Source organism: Mus caroli, chromosome 9 (assembly GCF_900094665.2).
Source record: "Mus caroli chromosome 9, CAROLI_EIJ_v1.1, whole genome shotgun sequence".
Lineage (NCBI taxonomy): Eukaryota > Metazoa > Chordata > Mammalia > Rodentia > Muridae > Mus > Mus caroli.
This window is the reverse complement of record NC_034578.1, coordinates 97,621,876-97,640,266: the sequence shown is the minus strand read 5'-3', so window position 1 is coordinate 97,640,266 and position 18,391 is coordinate 97,621,876. Positions and strand designations below refer to the sequence as shown.

The 18,391-nt window shown below is 46.5% G+C and overlaps 1 protein-coding gene across 1 annotated transcript in view; it reads left to right on the top strand.

Moving 5' to 3' along the window:
- Window positions 1-18,391, top strand: part of Ephb1 (EPH receptor B1) — a 431,927-nt gene that overhangs the window by 147,893 nt on the left and 265,643 nt on the right. The window contains exon 3 of the mRNA XM_021171331.2: window positions 6,372-7,053. Within this exon, the coding sequence (XP_021026990.1) occupies window positions 6,372-7,053 (682 nt within the window). The remainder of the gene's footprint in view (window positions 1-6,371; window positions 7,054-18,391) is intronic.

The window sequence follows — 18,391 nt, the reverse complement described above, 5'->3', positions numbered from 1 at the left end:
GAGAGAGAGAGAGAGAGAGAGAGAGAGAGAGAGAGAGAGAGAGAGAGAGAGAGAGAGAGAGAGAGAGAGAGAGAGAGAGAGAAAGAGAGAGAGTCATTACATTCAGAATGGTGATCCATTGTATAAGAACCTGAACTATGGGAGATTAAGGAGTGGTAAGGCATTCTGGGTATGCAGTGAACAGAGAAACGGCACGGGCTGCTATGGGTATGGTATTTATGAATCACAGACCATGTCCACATTGTTGAAGAGTTAAGGTATCAGTTGTACAAGAGAATGAAGTTTATTTTCTGCAGTAGTGATGTATTTATTCATATCCTATAGATATACTTATGTGAGGCATATAATTAAATTACTTTAGTACATTTTTTGAGTTTGTGATCATCATAGTCTCATGTCAGAACATTGCCATCAAGCCAGAAAAGAAGATTCTGAATACTCATTTGCAGTTATTCCCCAGTTGACTCCCCAGACCCAGCAAAAATACTTTCCTGTGTGTTCGTTTGTTTACTCAGCTCTATAATATATAATATGGCTTTTGAAGCACATAGCTGCCTTCACTTGACAGAATGTTTTTGGGATTCACCCCTGTTCTAATATGTATCAGGTTTTTAAAAAGATTTATTTATTATTATATTTAAGTATACTGTAGCCGTCTTCAGACACACCAGAAGAGAGCATCAGATCTCATTATGGATGGTTGTGAGCCACTATGTAGTTGCTGAGATTTGAACTCAGGACCTTTGGAAGAGCAGTCGGTGCTCTTACCCTTTGAGCTATCTCACCATCCCATGTATCAGTTCTTTACTCCACTAGTGTTCCCAATTCTATTCCATTGTGTGGGAACATTGTCCTTTGTCTACACATTTGCCACTTGATGGATATTAGCAAAGGTCTTCAGTCACATTAAAGAATTAAATTAAGAGATCCAGGAAGAGGGATGGGCATAAAGAAGTGAAATGGGAAGCACACTCCACAAATGGGATTTCTAAAAATGGTTAGTGAGAAATTTGATCTGGAGGAATGGCTTCTCCTTCCATCATAGCTGGGCAGAGCTCCCCGAGTTCCCTGTCAGAAGATCCGGGGAAGGCTTGCTAAGTGAGGTCCTCAGAGGCATCGTTACCTCTGAAGGTGATGATAGCCTGAGCGACTAACTATGGACATTTGAGATATTTTTGAAAATATTATTTATTTAATGCCTATAAATGAGTACACTGTCACTGTCTTCATGCACACCAGAAGAGGGCACCGGATCCCATTACAGATGGTTGTGAGCCACCATGTGGCTCCTGGGAATTCAACTCAGGACCTCTGGAAGAGCAATCAGTGCTCTTAACCACTGAGCCATCTTCCCAGCCTGTCCCCCTTCCCCAGTCTGATGTTATATGTGAAAAATCTATCTTGGAATGTTCCTCTAAGTAGAATTGCCAAGTCAAAAGCTGTGAGTGACTGTGATTGCTGACAAGTAAAACCAAGAGTATTTTTGAAATAATACCAACTTGCCCTCCATCCATCTGTATATCAGAATTTTTTTCTTAAAAATTTATTTTTAGGTTATGTGTTTGCCTGCACATATGTATGTGCACCACATGTATGTCAGTGCACAAGGGGGGCAGAAGAGGGCATCACATTTTCTAGAACCAGAGTTATGGATGGTTTGTGAGCAGCCATGTTGGTTCTGGGAATTGAGTCCTGATTTTCTGCCAGAGTAGTAAGGGCTCTTAACTGTTGAGCAAGCTCTCCTGCCTGAGTATCATAATTTTTATCTCCAATATCATTGCAAATGTAATATCTTCAAACGTTTATTCTTTTTTTTAAAAAAATACTGTACTTTTATTTTATTTATTTGTTTATTTATTTATTTAATGTGAGTACACTGTAGCTGTCTTCAGACACTCCAGAAGAGGGCATCAGATTTCATTACAGATGGTTGTGAGGCACCATGTGGTTGCTGGGATTTGAACTCAGGACCTTTGGAAGAGCAGTCAGCGCTCTTAACCACTGAGCCATCTCACCAGCCTCCAAACATTTATTCTTTAACCACCACCAACAGAAGGCTCAACACTGATTTTGCTTTCCACTGATTTGAGTTTAGGTTAACACTGTCAATGCTGAGAGAAGCAACTGCATCAAATTAAACAAGATGTTGACAGTTTCCACTACCAGGTATCTTCTCAGCCACTTCCTAACCAAAACTTGGCACTGTATCTCTTTAATGCCAATCTGGTAAGCCAACCATGGTGCTTTACTGCTGTTCAGTGGGAAGAGAGAAAAACGGGAAAAAACACAGGAGGGGCTCAGAAGTGGAAACTGGGGCGTCACCACTGAAGAGAGACATTTTGTAAATCTGTCCTTGGTCCTGGAAAGGAAAACTGAGTATCTCTTCAGGCAGACAACCCAAGGTCCATGGAAACCTCAGGCTTCATAAAGGGACGGCAAAGGGAAGCCAGCACTTCCAAGGATCCTAGGGTCTCAAAAATTGTATGAAAAGATGTTCAGGCAGCACCTGGACCCTTGGGTCTGGTCTACTCACGGTCAACGGGAATCTCCCTTCTCTGCAGGTCTCTTCCCTTCCCCTCTCTCTTACCTGAATGTCACTGATCTCCAATGGTTCCTACCTCCAGCCTGTTCCCTACTTTGAGGTAGCTTCCAAACACTGAACTTTGATCCTCTGTGCGTTTCCTCTCTAGATCTCATCTATGTCTTCTGGAGTCAGGTTTCAACCCTCACCCTGTCCTGCTTTCCCTTCTTTTATCTCTGCCACTTCTACCACTTCTTTGAACTTCTTCATCCCTGGATGACACCAGCTCGTGTTTTCATACCTCAGAGCTTTTGTATTAGTGTGCCCTAGGGCACAGATACCCTGCCCATTTCTGTTCCTAGGATATACAGCCTTCCCCAAGCCAACACCTCTCCATCCACTTGGAGACCCTTCTGGAAGACTCTCCTGCATTGATGTACATCCTCTTTCTTGGCACCTCATAACTTCTTATTAATTAGCACAATTGTACTTACTTAGTTCTTTTGATAATGTGCTAATTTCTGTTCCTGTTTCTTGGTCCTAAGCTTCGTACTGCTGGAATGCATGGCATAAAGCTGGCGTTCGGGAACATTTTCCACTGATGAATGAGTAACGTTTTGCAATAAAGCTAAGAGACTGATACCATGTATCATCAACAAATAACAATGTTTGTCCCTCCCTGCTGGGAATGCCAGCTCATCCTAGTCTGTCTCCATGATCCAAAATCTTCTCTTTCTTTCAGGCCCTCCCCATCATAATTGCTACTTACCCCAGAAGGCATTTGTCTCTCCTCTAGCCCTGTCTTCTCTCTTCCGTTCCCCACCCCCACAGCAGCAGCTGACAGGAGAAGAATGGAAATTAATGTCTGACTCTGTAGGTGTAGTCTCCTTTCCCCTCAAACCACAGGGAGCTATTTTCCTTTCTCTCCACTTCTTTCTACTCTTTCCTTTTGAATATACAGCTCTGTCCTCTCTAATTTGATCTGATTGCTCCCTCGGGAGCTGTCATGGAATCAATTAGATCTGTAGAATTTTTACAACTTGAGGTCACCCAGTGTGAGTCCTCATTTTACAGATGAGAAAACTGAGGCCCAGAGAGGTTAATGTCTGAAACGATTACCTCTGTTGGGCCTTACCGTGCTAATCAGTGACATTGGCGAAGATGAATGTTCTCAATACCCCAGCTCTGCTGAGTGAAATCCTCTCACTCTGTTTATCACAGGATGTTCAGTGGTAATGGCCTTGGCACTCAGGTGAGCCTGCTTGGTTGGACTTCCTTTCCTAGTCAGAGCTGCATTAGTGTTGGGTGGCCAGAGGCTCTGGATGTGAGCAGATCTCTGCTCTGAATGGGGTCACGTGCTTCACCTGGGCCTCAATCATGGTGGGGAGCAGCATTTATGTGGAGACTCTGCTAGAACAATGGATGGCGAAGCCTGCTGGGTTTAACCAATTGCGGAACACTAAAAGAAAGCCACCCTTTCTTTCAAAGTCATGTCAGGACAGCAGGGGAAAATGTTTCAGAATGGCACTGGGAAGGGAAGGAGGCCTGAAAGCCATCTGAAATGCTGTCAGCAGCTTCTCCCTCATCTATTTGTTTTCTGGTTTCCAAAACCCAGCCAAGCAGAACCAACCTTCCAGAAACACATTTAAATAGAACATAAAACAGTCTTTAAGAAGGGGGAAAAACAACGAAGGCCCCTTACATCCAGAGATCAATAAGAAATTAAGCAAAGCCCAGGTGAGGCTTGACAGTGTGGATTTATACTGCACATGAGCTATGGAGCAGAGCTGGTGGCCCTGACACTGGAGGTGAGAACAGGCATATATTTTCATGTGTGCACAATGTCTGTTCTGATGCTGTGCTCAGATACTAAGTGTCTCTTACATCTATGGTTCTTTAGGGGCTCACCAACTACTGGTGGTATGGGATGCTTCAGTGTCAGTGTGTCTAAATTCGTACAGATGGAGAAAGGATAGAGCAAGGGCCAGGATGGGGCGTGCTGTCCAGTCTGGGTCGTATGAGCTGCAAGCTCTGCGGCTTTTCAGAGTTGCCTTTACTCCAGCGATATCCAGAAAGGCATCCTAGGTCAAATGCACGGCATCCGGATGGAGCTCGGCGGTGGAAGCCACTTGCAACTTTGGCAATGTTCGAGTCTTGGCTTTACAAGTTGAGCAAGAAGAGGTGCTGGTTGCCATAAGAGTGATTGCAACAAGTTGGGGGTGTGGCTCAGTTAGCCCAGTGCTTGCTTAGCATGCAGAAAGGCCAGAGTTTGACCTCCAGCACTACATAAACCTTGGTGAGAGGTCCTGTAATACCTTTGGGGAGGTAGCAGCAAGAGTAGCTACATAGCGAGTTCAAGATCAGTCTAAGCACTGAGAGAGGAGAGGGTGGTGGTGGTGTGATCACATAACAGGTGGGGTGTTGGCTTCCTTATGGGAGGGCTGAGACTTTATCTAGGCAGCAAATCAAGATGGACCTTTGGTCCTCAAGGGTTTCTGGAAGGAACTCGCCAGAGACTCTGGCTGGGGCAGGAATTGGTACTCTGGAGGAGGGCTAAGAGAGCCCAGTAAGCCTGGATGTGTAGGTCAGCTTTGTAGATGTGATCCTTTTGTCCCCTCACCCTTGCCACTATGTGTCTCCTTTTGTAGCCCAAAGGGGAAAAGACTCCTTCCTTTAGCAACTTCCTTGTTGCAAAAATTGCCATCTAAAGTTGTAGGCTTTTCTTTTTCTTTTCTTTTTTAAAGATTTATTTATTTATTATAGGTAAGTACACTGTAGCTGTCTTCAGACACTCCAGAAGAGGGAGTCAGATCTTATTACGGATGGTTGTGAGCCACCATGTGGTTGCTGGGATTTGAACTCAGGACCTCTGGAAGAGCAGTCAGTGCTCTTAACTGCTGAGCCATCTCTCCAGCCCAAGTTGTAGGCTTTTCAAAGCACTGTCCTTCCCATACGCCTCCTCCTATAGCCATGCACATGGAGAAGTGGCCTGATGTCTTATTAGCCAAGAACTGGAGATAAGCGAACTGAGTTGCGGGACTCGTGACGGGACTCGTGATGGGTGTGAGGTAACAGCTATTCCTCATTCTTCCTCTGATGCTTAAAGATTCTGAAATATGAATTCTCTTTTCCAAGATGAATCACGGTCATCTCTCCCAGAGTGAGCAGTGGCCCTTCCTTTCTAAGTAACACTGCTCCCGCATCACATCTCAGCTTGAACTTTTCACAATACCGAGCTGAGTTAACTTCATCAAGAGTATCTCTTAGCAGCCTCCATACGGTTTTACAGTCCCACTCTTTCAAAGAGATTTTCGTTCGAAAACAAAAGGTTCTGAGGATCTTAAGTTTATCGAGAAACAAGCAAACACCCAAACCAAACCAAATAAGCACTTCTCTTCACGTGCTTTACAGAGGAATATAGATGAGTTTTGCCACAATAAAGATATTAGGCTGATAGATGGAGATCTCTGTTGTAGAGTCCGCTTATAACTGGATCTCTAACTCATAGAATAGAAGCTGTTGGCAATGGAGAGTATGGTGTCTGCTGTCAGTGAGGCTCAAGGAAGGATAGCCACAGCATGAGATTTCCAAGTCTGATGAGTGCATGCCTTCTGTAATTAAATGTGTTGTATTTGGTGCACGGTTGAGAACTGTGACTCTGAATATCAGGAGATCTTTGAAGTGCAGACATGGTTATACGAGCTCATATGAAGTGGGAGCGTGGGACTGGTGAGTTCTTGAAGCCCCCCCCCCCCCCAAGGCACTGAGATTCCATTCTGTGTTGACTATTGTCTTATCACTCTCTCCTTTCTGATTTTGCATGTGTGTGCCTGTGGCCTACTTGGGACAGTGGGAAGAAGTCAGTGGCTATGATGAAAACCTGAACACCATCCGTACTTACCAAGTGTGCAACGTCTTCGAACCCAACCAGAACAACTGGCTGCTTACCACCTTTATCAACAGAAGGGGCGCCCATCGCATCTATACAGAGATGCGCTTCACTGTGAGGGACTGCAGCAGCCTTCCAAATGTCCCAGGCTCCTGCAAGGAGACCTTCAACTTGTACTACTATGAGACTGACTCTGTGATTGCCACCAAGAAGTCAGCCTTCTGGTCTGAAGCCCCCTACCTCAAAGTGGACACCATTGCTGCAGATGAGAGCTTCTCCCAGGTGGATTTTGGGGGAAGGTTGATGAAAGTCAACACGGAAGTCAGGAGCTTTGGGCCTCTTACTAGGAACGGTTTTTACCTCGCTTTCCAGGATTATGGAGCCTGTATGTCTCTCCTTTCTGTCCGTGTCTTCTTCAAAAAGTGTCCCAGCATCGTGCAGAATTTTGCAGTGTTCCCAGAAACCATGACAGGAGCAGAGAGCACATCTCTGGTGATTGCTCGGGGCACATGCATCCCAAATGCGGAAGAAGTGGATGTGCCCATAAAACTCTACTGCAACGGGGATGGAGAGTGGATGGTGCCCATTGGGCGCTGTACCTGTAAGCCTGGCTATGAGCCTGAGAACAGTGTGGCCTGCAAGGGTAAGCTTGGGGCTCCCTGAGTGTCTGCCTCCATCTTACTTGGGGAGATACAAGATCGTAACTTTCCTACTTCTAGTTCTGGGTCTCTTGGGAGAAGAGAGCGCCTACTAGGTTATTATAAACCCCAAAAGAACCTCTGTCCCGAACACCCCCCATGACTGATGATTTTCCAATTAGGACCAACTGTCTGTATGCATGTGTAGAGAAAGGGATGAGAAAAATTCTGAATAGTGACAAATTATTCAATAATCACTTGTTTATATTTACTTTGGGAACACATTCTCTCTCTCTCTTACACACACACACACACACACACACACACACACACACACACTCTGCATCTTCCATCAGCCTCAAGCTCTGGGGGGTCTGGAGTATTTTGGGTTGTCATGGACAGTTCACTCAAGGGTAATTGAGAAGTGACTGAATTTGGAAAATATTTTCGTTCATTTCAAGCCAGCTCCCACAGCCTTGAACTTGGTACTGAAGCCATGTAGCTCATTAACTCAAAGCCCTCTGGCTTGGCTGTCTTTCTCCAGGGGCTCAATGCCAGGCCCTGGAAGGAGATGAAGCTACCGGGACAGGGATGGGAAAGTTCCATTGTGTGGAGGAAGCTTTGTTCCTGAGTGGGACAAACTGATGCAAACTTTGCAGATGGCAGGCTTAAGGTTTCATATGTTCACAGTAGATCTCCGAACCCTACATTTGATTTGTTCCCTATGTGATAGCAAATATGCTTAACTGTCTGGAATGACTGGAAGGCTCTAGAAGCCTGATATTCCTGTCTTGTCTAAGCCTATGTTGGAGCTCAGAAGCTGATCCAGAGCAAAGGTGAGTTCCACCATTAAGTCTTGCTTATGGCCTCCAGAAGTTTGGATTGTTTAAAGAATGCCTGGAAGTGATTTTTACTGTATCACAACTCAAGGGTTGCCCCCCTCTCTCTTGTACTCTGGGAGATAAATTAGCTCCTTTTCTATCACAAGTCTCCTGAAAGCGCCCTCCTTGCTGGCTGTCCCCTGGCACTGCTGGAGCACCGGGCCAGCCCCTGTCTGTTTCCTTCCTTCCTTCCCCAAACACCTGCCTGTGAAATGCCTGGCAAGGCACCCTGAAAGCCTATCAACACTCGATCCCATGGATTCAGCTAATTGCCTGGGCTGGGGCCTTCACACAGCCTTTCTGGGGCCTGCTGGGAACACAGAGCTGTGCCTTTGTGTCTTTATTGGATTTCTTGGTTCTGGGACCCATGATGGATGGCGTGGAAACAGAGGGGAGAGCAAGCCAGATCCAGTGATGAATCAACACAGACAGTTTTAGGACCAGCGGGGTCTGGTCCCACAGAGCTCCTCTGTGTCCCACAGGTTGGGGGTAGGGCGGGGGCACCCTCTTTGGCATTCCTCAGGATCTGAGTGGCGACCAAGACACCAGGCTGTCTTAAAGGCACAGGTGCAGCAGCAACTGGGCTTGCTCGAAAACCATGCTGAGTGCATTTCTCTGGCTTCAAAGGACTGCCACACCAAAGTTGCTGGCTGGGCCCCTCTCATTTTTCTCATTATTTCCTGAGCAGAATGGCAAGGATGGGAGCGAGCATTGATTGGTTCTGATTTAATTGGGACTCTGGGAAACAGGCTCTCGTTTCTTTGGACTAATTGGAACGCTACTCTTTTGGGGGGCTCCACTGTCCACACTGCTTGTCAGTCACCTCTCATGGTTGTTCTGCAAGGGCCCATGGGGACAAATATGTAAATGCAAATCCTTTCTTTTCATTCTTTCTGCCTGGCCCAAACCGCCCTTGTGGGCTTCAGCAAATGTTACTAATCTCTGACTGTTGTGAACATGGCTAGATTTTACATGTAACCACTTATTGTAAACTCATTGGAGGATGGGGGGTGGGGGCGCAGGGCATCCTCACTGCACAGGAGGCAACATTGTGGCGACATCTCTGAGAATGATCAGTTCGGAAATAGCATGGTTTATTTGGCTCCACAGCCTGGCTAAGCCTTAGGGACCAAGAGAAAGCCTTCACTTGCCTCAGGAGCTGGAAATTTGTGTCCCCTCAATTGCTGGTATAAGAACTCTGGTGGCTGAGCCAAATCTCTCTGTCCAGGATTCATAGAGGGCTGCCTGGGAAATAAGGGGACCCAACCCCTATGTAGATGGAGATGTTGGAAGGATGCTGTACCACCAGGATGGGAAGTGTGTGTAGGTACTTAAGGTTGGTCCCTGTTCTGTGTTTTCAATGGGAGGTCTCCAGCCACCTTAGGTAAGCCTACTATGTTGCCAAGTAGACACGGGGTCCTTCATATCAATTCTACGGTTGGCAACCTCAGACTCTCAGTACTCATGAGAATAAGATGGGGAGAATGGTGAATGGCAAAGACTGTAGGTGAAAAGCAACCAAGGCCCAACAGCAACTGTGTCCTGACATAGCCTGGGAATTCTTGTTGTTTGAATCTCACTTGGGGGAAGGGCGATAATGATATTGTTCTCGCCATGTACCAACCCTCATATCTGCATATGAAACTTTAAATGTGTAGAATTTCTAGAGAGGCTGTGGAAACAGTATCCTTTTTGCCTTCTGGTTACTTTTTTTCTTCCTTTTTTTTTTTTTAAATGATGGGCAAGGAACCATACTTTGGCTTCCACTTTCTATCTGCTAAATCCATGTATCTGTCAAATTCTTGGTGACCAGTCGTCACTGCAGTGTGCAGAGGCACCTGGAGACCAATTAGGTAGCCCAGCCAGCCAAGAGCAGTCCTGGCCCGGAGCTGTTCCTGTTGTGGAGAGGGAGAACGCGAGACCAGGACAGTGAGGACAGCAGGCAGAGGTGGGGTGGTAGAGCTTGTGTGTTAGCATTTGGCTCTCGGCGTGCTGCTGTCATGCAGCGGTTCTTAACTTGGGGGGTCCAAACGACCCTTTCCCCAAGGTCACCTTAGACCATGGGAAAACAGATGTTGACACTGCAATTCATACCAATAGCAAAATTATAATTAATGATGTAGCAACAAAAGTAGTTTTATGGCTGTAGGGGGGATCACCACCCCATGAGGAACTATATTAAAGGGTCTCAGATTAGGAAGGTTGAGAACCATAGTTCTAGAGGGTTCTGTGGCTAAGCGCCTGCCTCTGACTCATCCATTCTGTACACACACATGCCGAAGAGCATGGGCATGTTGATCCCCCCATCGACTCTGACTTCATCATGTGTCAGTCAGTAGAAGTTAATTGCTTGGAAGATGGCTTGTCTATTTCAACTTTAGGTCATGTGCTCAGCTTAGGGATCTGACAAGAAAGCACAGCTTTCTCTCTCTGCGCCACATTCCTCCTGCTAAAGTTGGTGGTGAAACGAGTCTTTGTGTGGGCCCCATGCAGTCTAGGTCTTCTTGTGCCAGGCAGGCCATGAGATGGTGTGGAGCAAGCCCTTAAAATGCGATATTGGCTAAGCTTAGCCTAAGGGGAAGATGGCGGGGCTTAGTTAAGGTTTCTGATGCTGTGATGAAACACCATGACCAAAAGCAACTTGAGGGCATTGTATCTCAGCTTACAACTCCCAATTATAGTCCATCTCCAGGGGAAGTCAAGCTAGGAGCTTAAACCAAAAACCAAAAGCTGAGGCCATGATGGAATGCTGCTTACTGGCTTTCTCCCCATGACTCAGTCAGCTTGTATTCTTAGGCCACCTACCTTTTCAGGGGGGCTCATACCCCAGTGAGCTGGGGCCTCCCACATCAATTATTAATCAAGAGAATGTCCCTACAGGCTTGCCTCTAGGCTAGTCTGATGGAGGCAGTTCCTCAATTGAGAAACTGCCTTCTCAAATGTGACCAGGTTTGTATCAAGTTGGCAAAAACTAACCAGCATAGGGCTGGAACTGATAATCGTTCTTAAAGGCCTACTAGGAGCAGATCCTTTATTTTTTTCTGTCAAAGCATGTAAGACTGCATCATAACTTGTGGGTGTCCATGGTTTCCAGAGCAGACCCTAGTTGGGGGCTATGTTCTACCCTAGAGAAGTCTCTGAAGGATTGACTTTGTAAACATTCCCTAGAGCTTCCAGAAGGATCTGTCATATGAGCTTTTCAGGCACAGGGCATTAGGTGGAGTGTGGCTCCAAAACTAAGATACACGACCATGCCTATCATTTCTTTTTGCTTACGTTCCTGACTGTCCCATGTACCTTGACCTGTGGCAAAGGTCGTGAGCTATGGTGCCCAGAGAAGAATTCTAACCTTAGCAGATGGGGCTGCAGGCCAGAGCCTAATTGACTAGGTGTTCTAGCTGATCAGAAGCCCCAGAGGAGTTCTTAGTATGCGAGGGAGGGGCAGGAAGCTGACTGGCCAGAAGTTACAGAAAAGAATAGGCTTTCCTGCAGAGGGCTAGCACCAACAACTTGGTACCAGAAACCCCAAGCAGACTAGGGAGTGGCTGGTACTGCTCTTGGCAGCAGGCAGGGCCACACCTTTAGGAATCCCATTCCTTTCTCAGGCTTGAGGCTGGGTACCTGGGATGCTTTGGAGCTTTTGCCGGGAACTCTCAGGTCCAAGGATCACCCCTGGTGCTCACAGGGCTTTTGAGTGTCCCTGAGAACAGAGCAATTCTCTGTTCCGTGCCTCTCTGGCTCCCCACCGCTCCATGGAAGCTGTGTCTTGGAATTGGCAACCCTACCTGTGCAGACACTTCCCTGACATCTCCCAAAGGGCTTCCTTTTCCAAGGTGGTTGCATCTTTACCTCCACCTCATGAAACAAGTGGGGACTTTTTTTTTTTTTTAATTTTCCACCTCCATATCATGCATGGAGACCCAAGGGACACTTTGAACCTTTCAACAGTTCCAATGCCTTTATCAACTCGAACAGCTAAGATGAGCCACTTTATAAGCCTAGGGGAGTTGAGATGAAAGAAAAAAAATATCTGCAGGGTTTGAAGGTAGAGAAAAATGTGTCTAATTTAGTTCAAAAGAGGTTTCCAGAGCCTGTTCCCCTCCCACTTAGGGTTGTTGGCCTCAGCCTTGGGCTCTCTGCCAGTTCCTGCTGAGGTACTGCAGAAGGGCTGGCCCGAGGAGTGTGTTCATGTGTATATGTGCTCCCGTGGACATGCACACGAGTCGGGCCCGTATGCTGACAGCCACATCCAAGGTCGCTGAATTCAAGGCCTTTGAGGAGCACTTCCACCCACCCCTGGCCTGGCAACAGTCAGCTGGTGAGAGGAAGTCCACAGCCCAGATGGTCTTCCCTCAAGCCCCAGGGAGACCAGCAATTCTCAGGGCCAAGGGAGGCCAAGGTCATTAACACCACACAGCCCTGTAAGATGAGCTTCATAATAGGATTTCCCAATAGGCGGACTTCATTGGGAAACCACCCGGGGTCTCCTCAGCTTCCTGCAGTGGCCCTGCCCAGTGCCCTCCAGAGAGGAGCCATAAGTAATTGGCTGGATGTAATGGGCTGTGACACTCTGAACAGCGGTAAGTGAGGATGGAAGGATGCCCCTTGGCTACATCGCCTCCAAATGTTGGGCTCCAAAAGCAGCCCAGGATGCAGATGTCAGGGCCCAGATCCCCTTAGGTGTTACACTTCCACCTTGAGAAAAAACCCACGCCCTGCTGTTGTCAGCCATGACTCTCTCGGGGTGGTCCCATACCACTGAATTATAACACACTTCAGGCAGGAGAGCAGTCTAGGAAGAAGTCTGTATTCTTTTGCTTGAAGGCTGGTCATCTGTGACTTTAAATATGCATTATGGTGTGAGTAGTGGAAGCATCTCTGGGCTGAGAGGCCAGTAGGGGCCTGAAGGTGGCCATTGACTGCACTGGCATTTGGTCATGAAACCCTATGAGGTCTGGAGCTGAGTGAATGAGTGGATGGGGGTGAAGTGCCCATAGAGAGGACTAGCCCAGTTCAGACTTAGATCTTGAAATGCTACCATCTGCCTCTGGTTCTAAGACTAGATGAAGCCGAAGTTAGCCACTCTTTAGAATACATATGTTTTCAGGAATATTGAGCCTTTCAAGTGACCTTGGTTTTGTTTCTGGTTCTTAGATGTCCTTACACCATTTTGTACCATGTATCTGCCTAGAAGTTTTTGTTGGTTGTCATCATCTGGCTCGACCCATCCCCTTTACCCGGAGAACATGGAGAACCCTTTGCAAACCATTTAAGTAGCACATAGGTTGCCGTAGGGCTGTGTGGGTGTTAAGGCTTTGTTTCAGAGAAAGAGGGAGAGTAGATAGTAGGGTCTGGATGTGACTTTCTTTTTTTTTTTTAATATTTTTTTATTACGTATTTTCCTCAATTACATTTCCAATGCTATCCCCAAAATCCCCCATACCCTCCCCCCTACTCCCCTACTCACCCATTCCCACTTTTTGGCCCTGGCGTTCCCCTGTACTGGGGCATATAAAGTTTGCATGTCCAATGGGCCTCTCTTTCCAGTGATGGCCGACTAGGCCATCTTTTGATACATATGCAGCTAGAGTCAAGAGCTCCAGGGTACTGGTTAGTTCATAATGTTGTATCACCTACAGGGTTGCATCATCCTGAGTGAGGTAACACAATCACAAAAGAACTCAAATGATATGTACTCACTGATAAGTGGATATTAGCCCAGAAACTTAGTATACCCGAGATATAAGATACAATTTGCAAAACACATGAAACTGAAGAAGAACGAAGACCAAAGTGTGGACACTTTTCCCCTTCTTAGAATTGGGAACAGTCACCCATGGAAGGAGTTACAGAGACAAAGTTTGGAGCTGAGACAAAAGGATGGACCATCTAGAGACTGCCATATCCAAGGATCCATCCCATAATCAGCCTCCAAACGATGACACCATTGCATACACTAGCAAGAGTTTGCTGAAAGGACACTGATATAGCTATCTCTTGTGAGACTATGCCGGGGCCTGGCAAACACATAAGTGGATGCTCACAGTCAGGTATTGGATGGATCACAGGGCCCCCAATGGAGGAGCTGGATGTGACTTTCTGGTCAGAATTGAGGACTCCTCAAGGGCTGTGTGCCATCTCAGCCACACTCATTTCCTAGTCTGCTGGGTCTTCTAGGACAGAATGCCGCCGCAGATATAGTACTTTATAATGGGCTGAAACTCACTTCCTACAGTTTTGGAGGCAAGGAAGCCCAAGTCCAGGTCTTTGGTGGGTTCAGTTCTACAGCTCTCTGCTGTTGGCAAGTCCCTTTCTGCAGGTTCTGAAGGTTCACAAACTTCCTTGACTATATGGCAGTCACTGGGAAGGAACCCACTCTAAATTCAAGCCTACCTGTATCTTTCAGTTCTGGGCCCCAGGGAGCTCAGTTAGTCTAGGTTTTGTTTTACGTCCTGTTGCCACTGACACCTGTGTTGGCAGAACCCTGATACTCCCAGTCTTCCTCATTGCAGTGGGATGAAGACAGCTGAAAAGCCATAGTAGGATATGGGCAAAGGACACAGTCAAGCCATCCAGAGCAAACCCTACTTTGCTGTTAGGGCTTTGAAATGAACGTTGAGAGGAGCAAGCTTGTCCTTTCCCTAGAGACAGCTCTTGGCCTTTGGGTGGCCTGTGTATATTCTCCTTGCTGGCTGTGATAACAGCCAGAGTATCTGCTAGCAAAAGAGGTTGACACTCCACTGTAACAGCTGTGTGATGATATGAGGCAGATAGTTCCTTTGGAGATGTAATTTGATTCAGAAGAGCATGACAAGGTTTGCTCTGGGTTCTAGAAGCCATCCAGGTACCAGAGAACCTTTTGCTTCCTAGGTGCTTACTCAGCCTGGTGAAGGCTGTCTCTGTCCACCTTACCTGCAAGTGAACCAGGCTCATCTCTGCATGCAGGGCTGGGGAGGAAATGAGGTCACCCAAAGCTGGCTCTGGAAGTTGGAAAGTCTATAGATCATCCCTGGAGCTTCTTTGGAATGACAGAAATTCAGGACCTAGTATAGTCCTGAGGCTTTCATTAGAAGGTGGACAGGAAACCAGCCTTCTGGTTTCTAGTTGATCCTGATCTCTTGGTGGTAGCTCACTGACCCAGGTCTTCCAGCATGGGTGTGCTCCTGGTCCAAACTGAGTCACACCCTCTTCAGGTGCATGTCCCACTTCTGTCATCTGCAGGCCTAAGGGTTTCCGGCCTTCCTGGTCCTTGTTGGAGTTTTGAAGTCAAAGGGGCTAGGCCATCTTCATGACCATATTGTTTTCAGAAACGCACTGAGTGCTGGTGGTGACTGGATCTTTCTTTCATGCTTATATTCTCTGATTTAGCAGGTTTATTTCTAGAGACTCATTGGCCAGGGGGTCTTGTGGCCACAGGTGGATTGTTGGTCTGAAGAAATATGTAGACAGGAATCCTTCTTTGCTAGATCAGGGCTCCCAGCTTAACAGCTCCTACCCATTCCATCTCATTTCCTCTGGGAATAGAACTCTCACAATCCCCAGAACTGTCTGGTTCATCTTTGATTTTTTTTTTCTTTCTTGGGGTAGAACTTTTACCCAGATCGCTTCTTCTCCAGTATACTTGTTTTGAGTTATATTAGAAAACACTCAAGATACATAAATTTCCTTTTATGCTGTAATACCTGCAGTCTTTTTTTTAAAAACTATTAAACTTAACACATCTCTTGCAGAAGAGACTTGAGATTTGTTCATTTGGGATACAGATACACCCTTGACCTCCCTAGCCAATGACAGCAGACTTGACAGAGGCTCATGTATCTGGCTTTCCCAGTTCACTTCCTGCTTCCCAGTGCAAGTTAAAAGTGGTTCGTGCTGATTGTTGCTATCTCGTGCCATTTTACTTGTTCGACTGGTTTTTCATTTATATGCATTTAGTTCCCCCCCTCCCACTTGCTATTTCTGAACAACACTGGGATAGATACCCTTGCGTATTAATCTTCGAACTAATATGTGAGTACATTGGCAAGATAAATTCATTAATTAATTTGCTCAATGAATATTTATCGAGGCCTTTCTTTGTGCCAAGCACTTTTCTAGGAGTTAAGAATGCAACAAATTCTCTGAAGTCAAAGTTGCTGAGTCAGAGCATATACATTTTTAATTTTGATAGATATTACCAAACTGTGTTCCCTCAAAAACCACATATTCTACCAAAACCCTTTTTCTTTTGCACCCACAGCAGTGATTTAGTTCTTGTTCCCTATTCCTCTGCCAAGATAATAAAATATCATTTTTATCTCTGCCAATCTGGTAGGTAAAACAACAGTATCCCACTCCAATGTCAATTTGCATTTGTCTCGCCGTGAGGGTTGTTGAACCTTGGGACGTTCTGTACGTTCCCGAGGCCCTGGCTTGCTGTTGGAACACGGCATGGAATTGGGTGGACTTGGATGATACAGAGACTGGAGTCTGCTCCCTTCTGGTCCCTCTCGTTCTGCATGGCTTCCTGTATGTGTTCAGTGCCCATCTTCTGTATCCCTTGTATTTGACACATGCCTCACACACACCAGTTCTGGCATTTGCTGGACAATGGATGTGTGCAGAAGGGACGGGACAAGGGCAGGTGCCTGACACTGGAGGACTGTGCCATTCTTGCCGTGGAGTTTCAGGAACTCCAACGCCCAGTCTGATATGGACACCTTGATTTTTCCTGTCTTTCCCCTCCTCTTTCTAAACTAGGTTTGGGATTTTCTACTCTTTTCTGTGGATTTTTCAGCTCTGACTCTCCTGGCTCAGCCCCTCCACCCTACTTCCTTTAACAAGGTAACTTACCTCAGGGGGCTTCCAGTCTCGGCTCACTCTGGTGACACACCCTTCAGTAAACTAGCTTTCAGCGTTCACCTCCTCCAGGTTCCCTCCCATTTCACCAACCCATCCTTTCTAGACTTTATACTCCTTCACTTCCCCTCCCTGCCCCTCCCTTCCCTGGGGAACTTAGAATCACACTCACCTCCTCTCTGACAAGCTCTCTACCCTAGGCTTGACATTCGTCTTCCCACTGTGCTGAAGTCCTGGTCCTGCTTCTGTTCTGGCCTGGGATGGTGCTCAATGCTACCTTGAGCCTCCTTTGGATTTTCTCCTCCAGCTCTGAGGTATCTTTCTGGACCATAGACGTCCCTGCCTTTCAGGTTTGCCTCAGTCTCCCTCTTTCTTCCCCTGCCTTCCTTTCCTCCTCACTTCTATTGTCCCTTCCTATTTCCTTCTCTTTCTCAACCCCCCCCCCCCCGCTTTTTTTTTTTTAAAAGTAAATGTACTTCTATTTTAAAGTAAAAAGAATATTGTTGTAAAGAGGAACAATAGATGAAAATAATAAAACAAATTTCCAGCATGGTGCCAGCAATAACAGTAGGGCTCAGCAGGTTAAAAAAGATCTCTGCTGAAGGACCTTTGTTTAATCCTCTAATCCCATGAGGAAAGGAGAGAAAGAGACTTCATACATGCACTGTGACCTGTGCACTCTGGCACTCACACACAATAAAAATAAAGAAGATAAAGATTAGTGCATTCATAGTATATGCTTGAAAGGCCAGCAGACTATCTAGTTCGCCTGACTGAGGAGGGCCAGTATATAAACTCACTTCAGTATTGCCTTGCGTTTTCATTCTGGTGGCTCTGTCTTTGGTATGCAGCACGCTTTTCTGCGTTGACTCTGCTGAAACGCTGCCATAGCGTGGCTGTGTTGTGGACCCAGGACAGTGAGCTAGGTACATCGCCATATTCTCTTGTGACTTCATCTCATAAATCCTTAGTTGCTCTTTGGTGCATGCGATAGTGACGCTGGAAGACAGAGACGCTCAGTAGCTGTCCCAGGCTCATGTATACATAGCACAGGACTCTAGGCACTGTGGTCTGTTGCTTGTAACTCCTCCTAGCTGGAGAAGAGCTAAGATTCACTTACCAGAGGGTTTTCAACTTGTTATGGGTGGTGGCTTCGGATAGAAGCTTCCACTGAGGTGCCGAGAGAGTCTGTTCTGCACCTGGGGATTTCCTGGATAATGTTTCTTTCCTGTGGGCTACAAATGCACCAGGAGATCTACAGAGTGGCCACAAGTCACTGCTCAGAGTGCCCTGCCATATACCTATACCCAGCTCACAGTTTCTTCCCATCCTCACAAACTCTAATAGGCAGTGACCATCTGTCAAATGAAAGCAAAACGCGTCCAAAGCAAAACGTGTAAACGGAGGGTGCTGGCTGGAGAGAAGGTAAGCCGAAGAAAGTATCTCAGCCTCAGGGAGCAGTGGGGACTCGGAAGAACCAAGAACAGGGCCCCAGGCAGGCGTTTTTGGACTGAAGATGGCAGAGGCAGATGGAGACAGTTACCAGTGATGGCAGAGGCCTTGTCTGTCTGTTGTTCAATACAGCGACACGTTGTGCACAAACAAGCAGAACGAACCCAGCAGA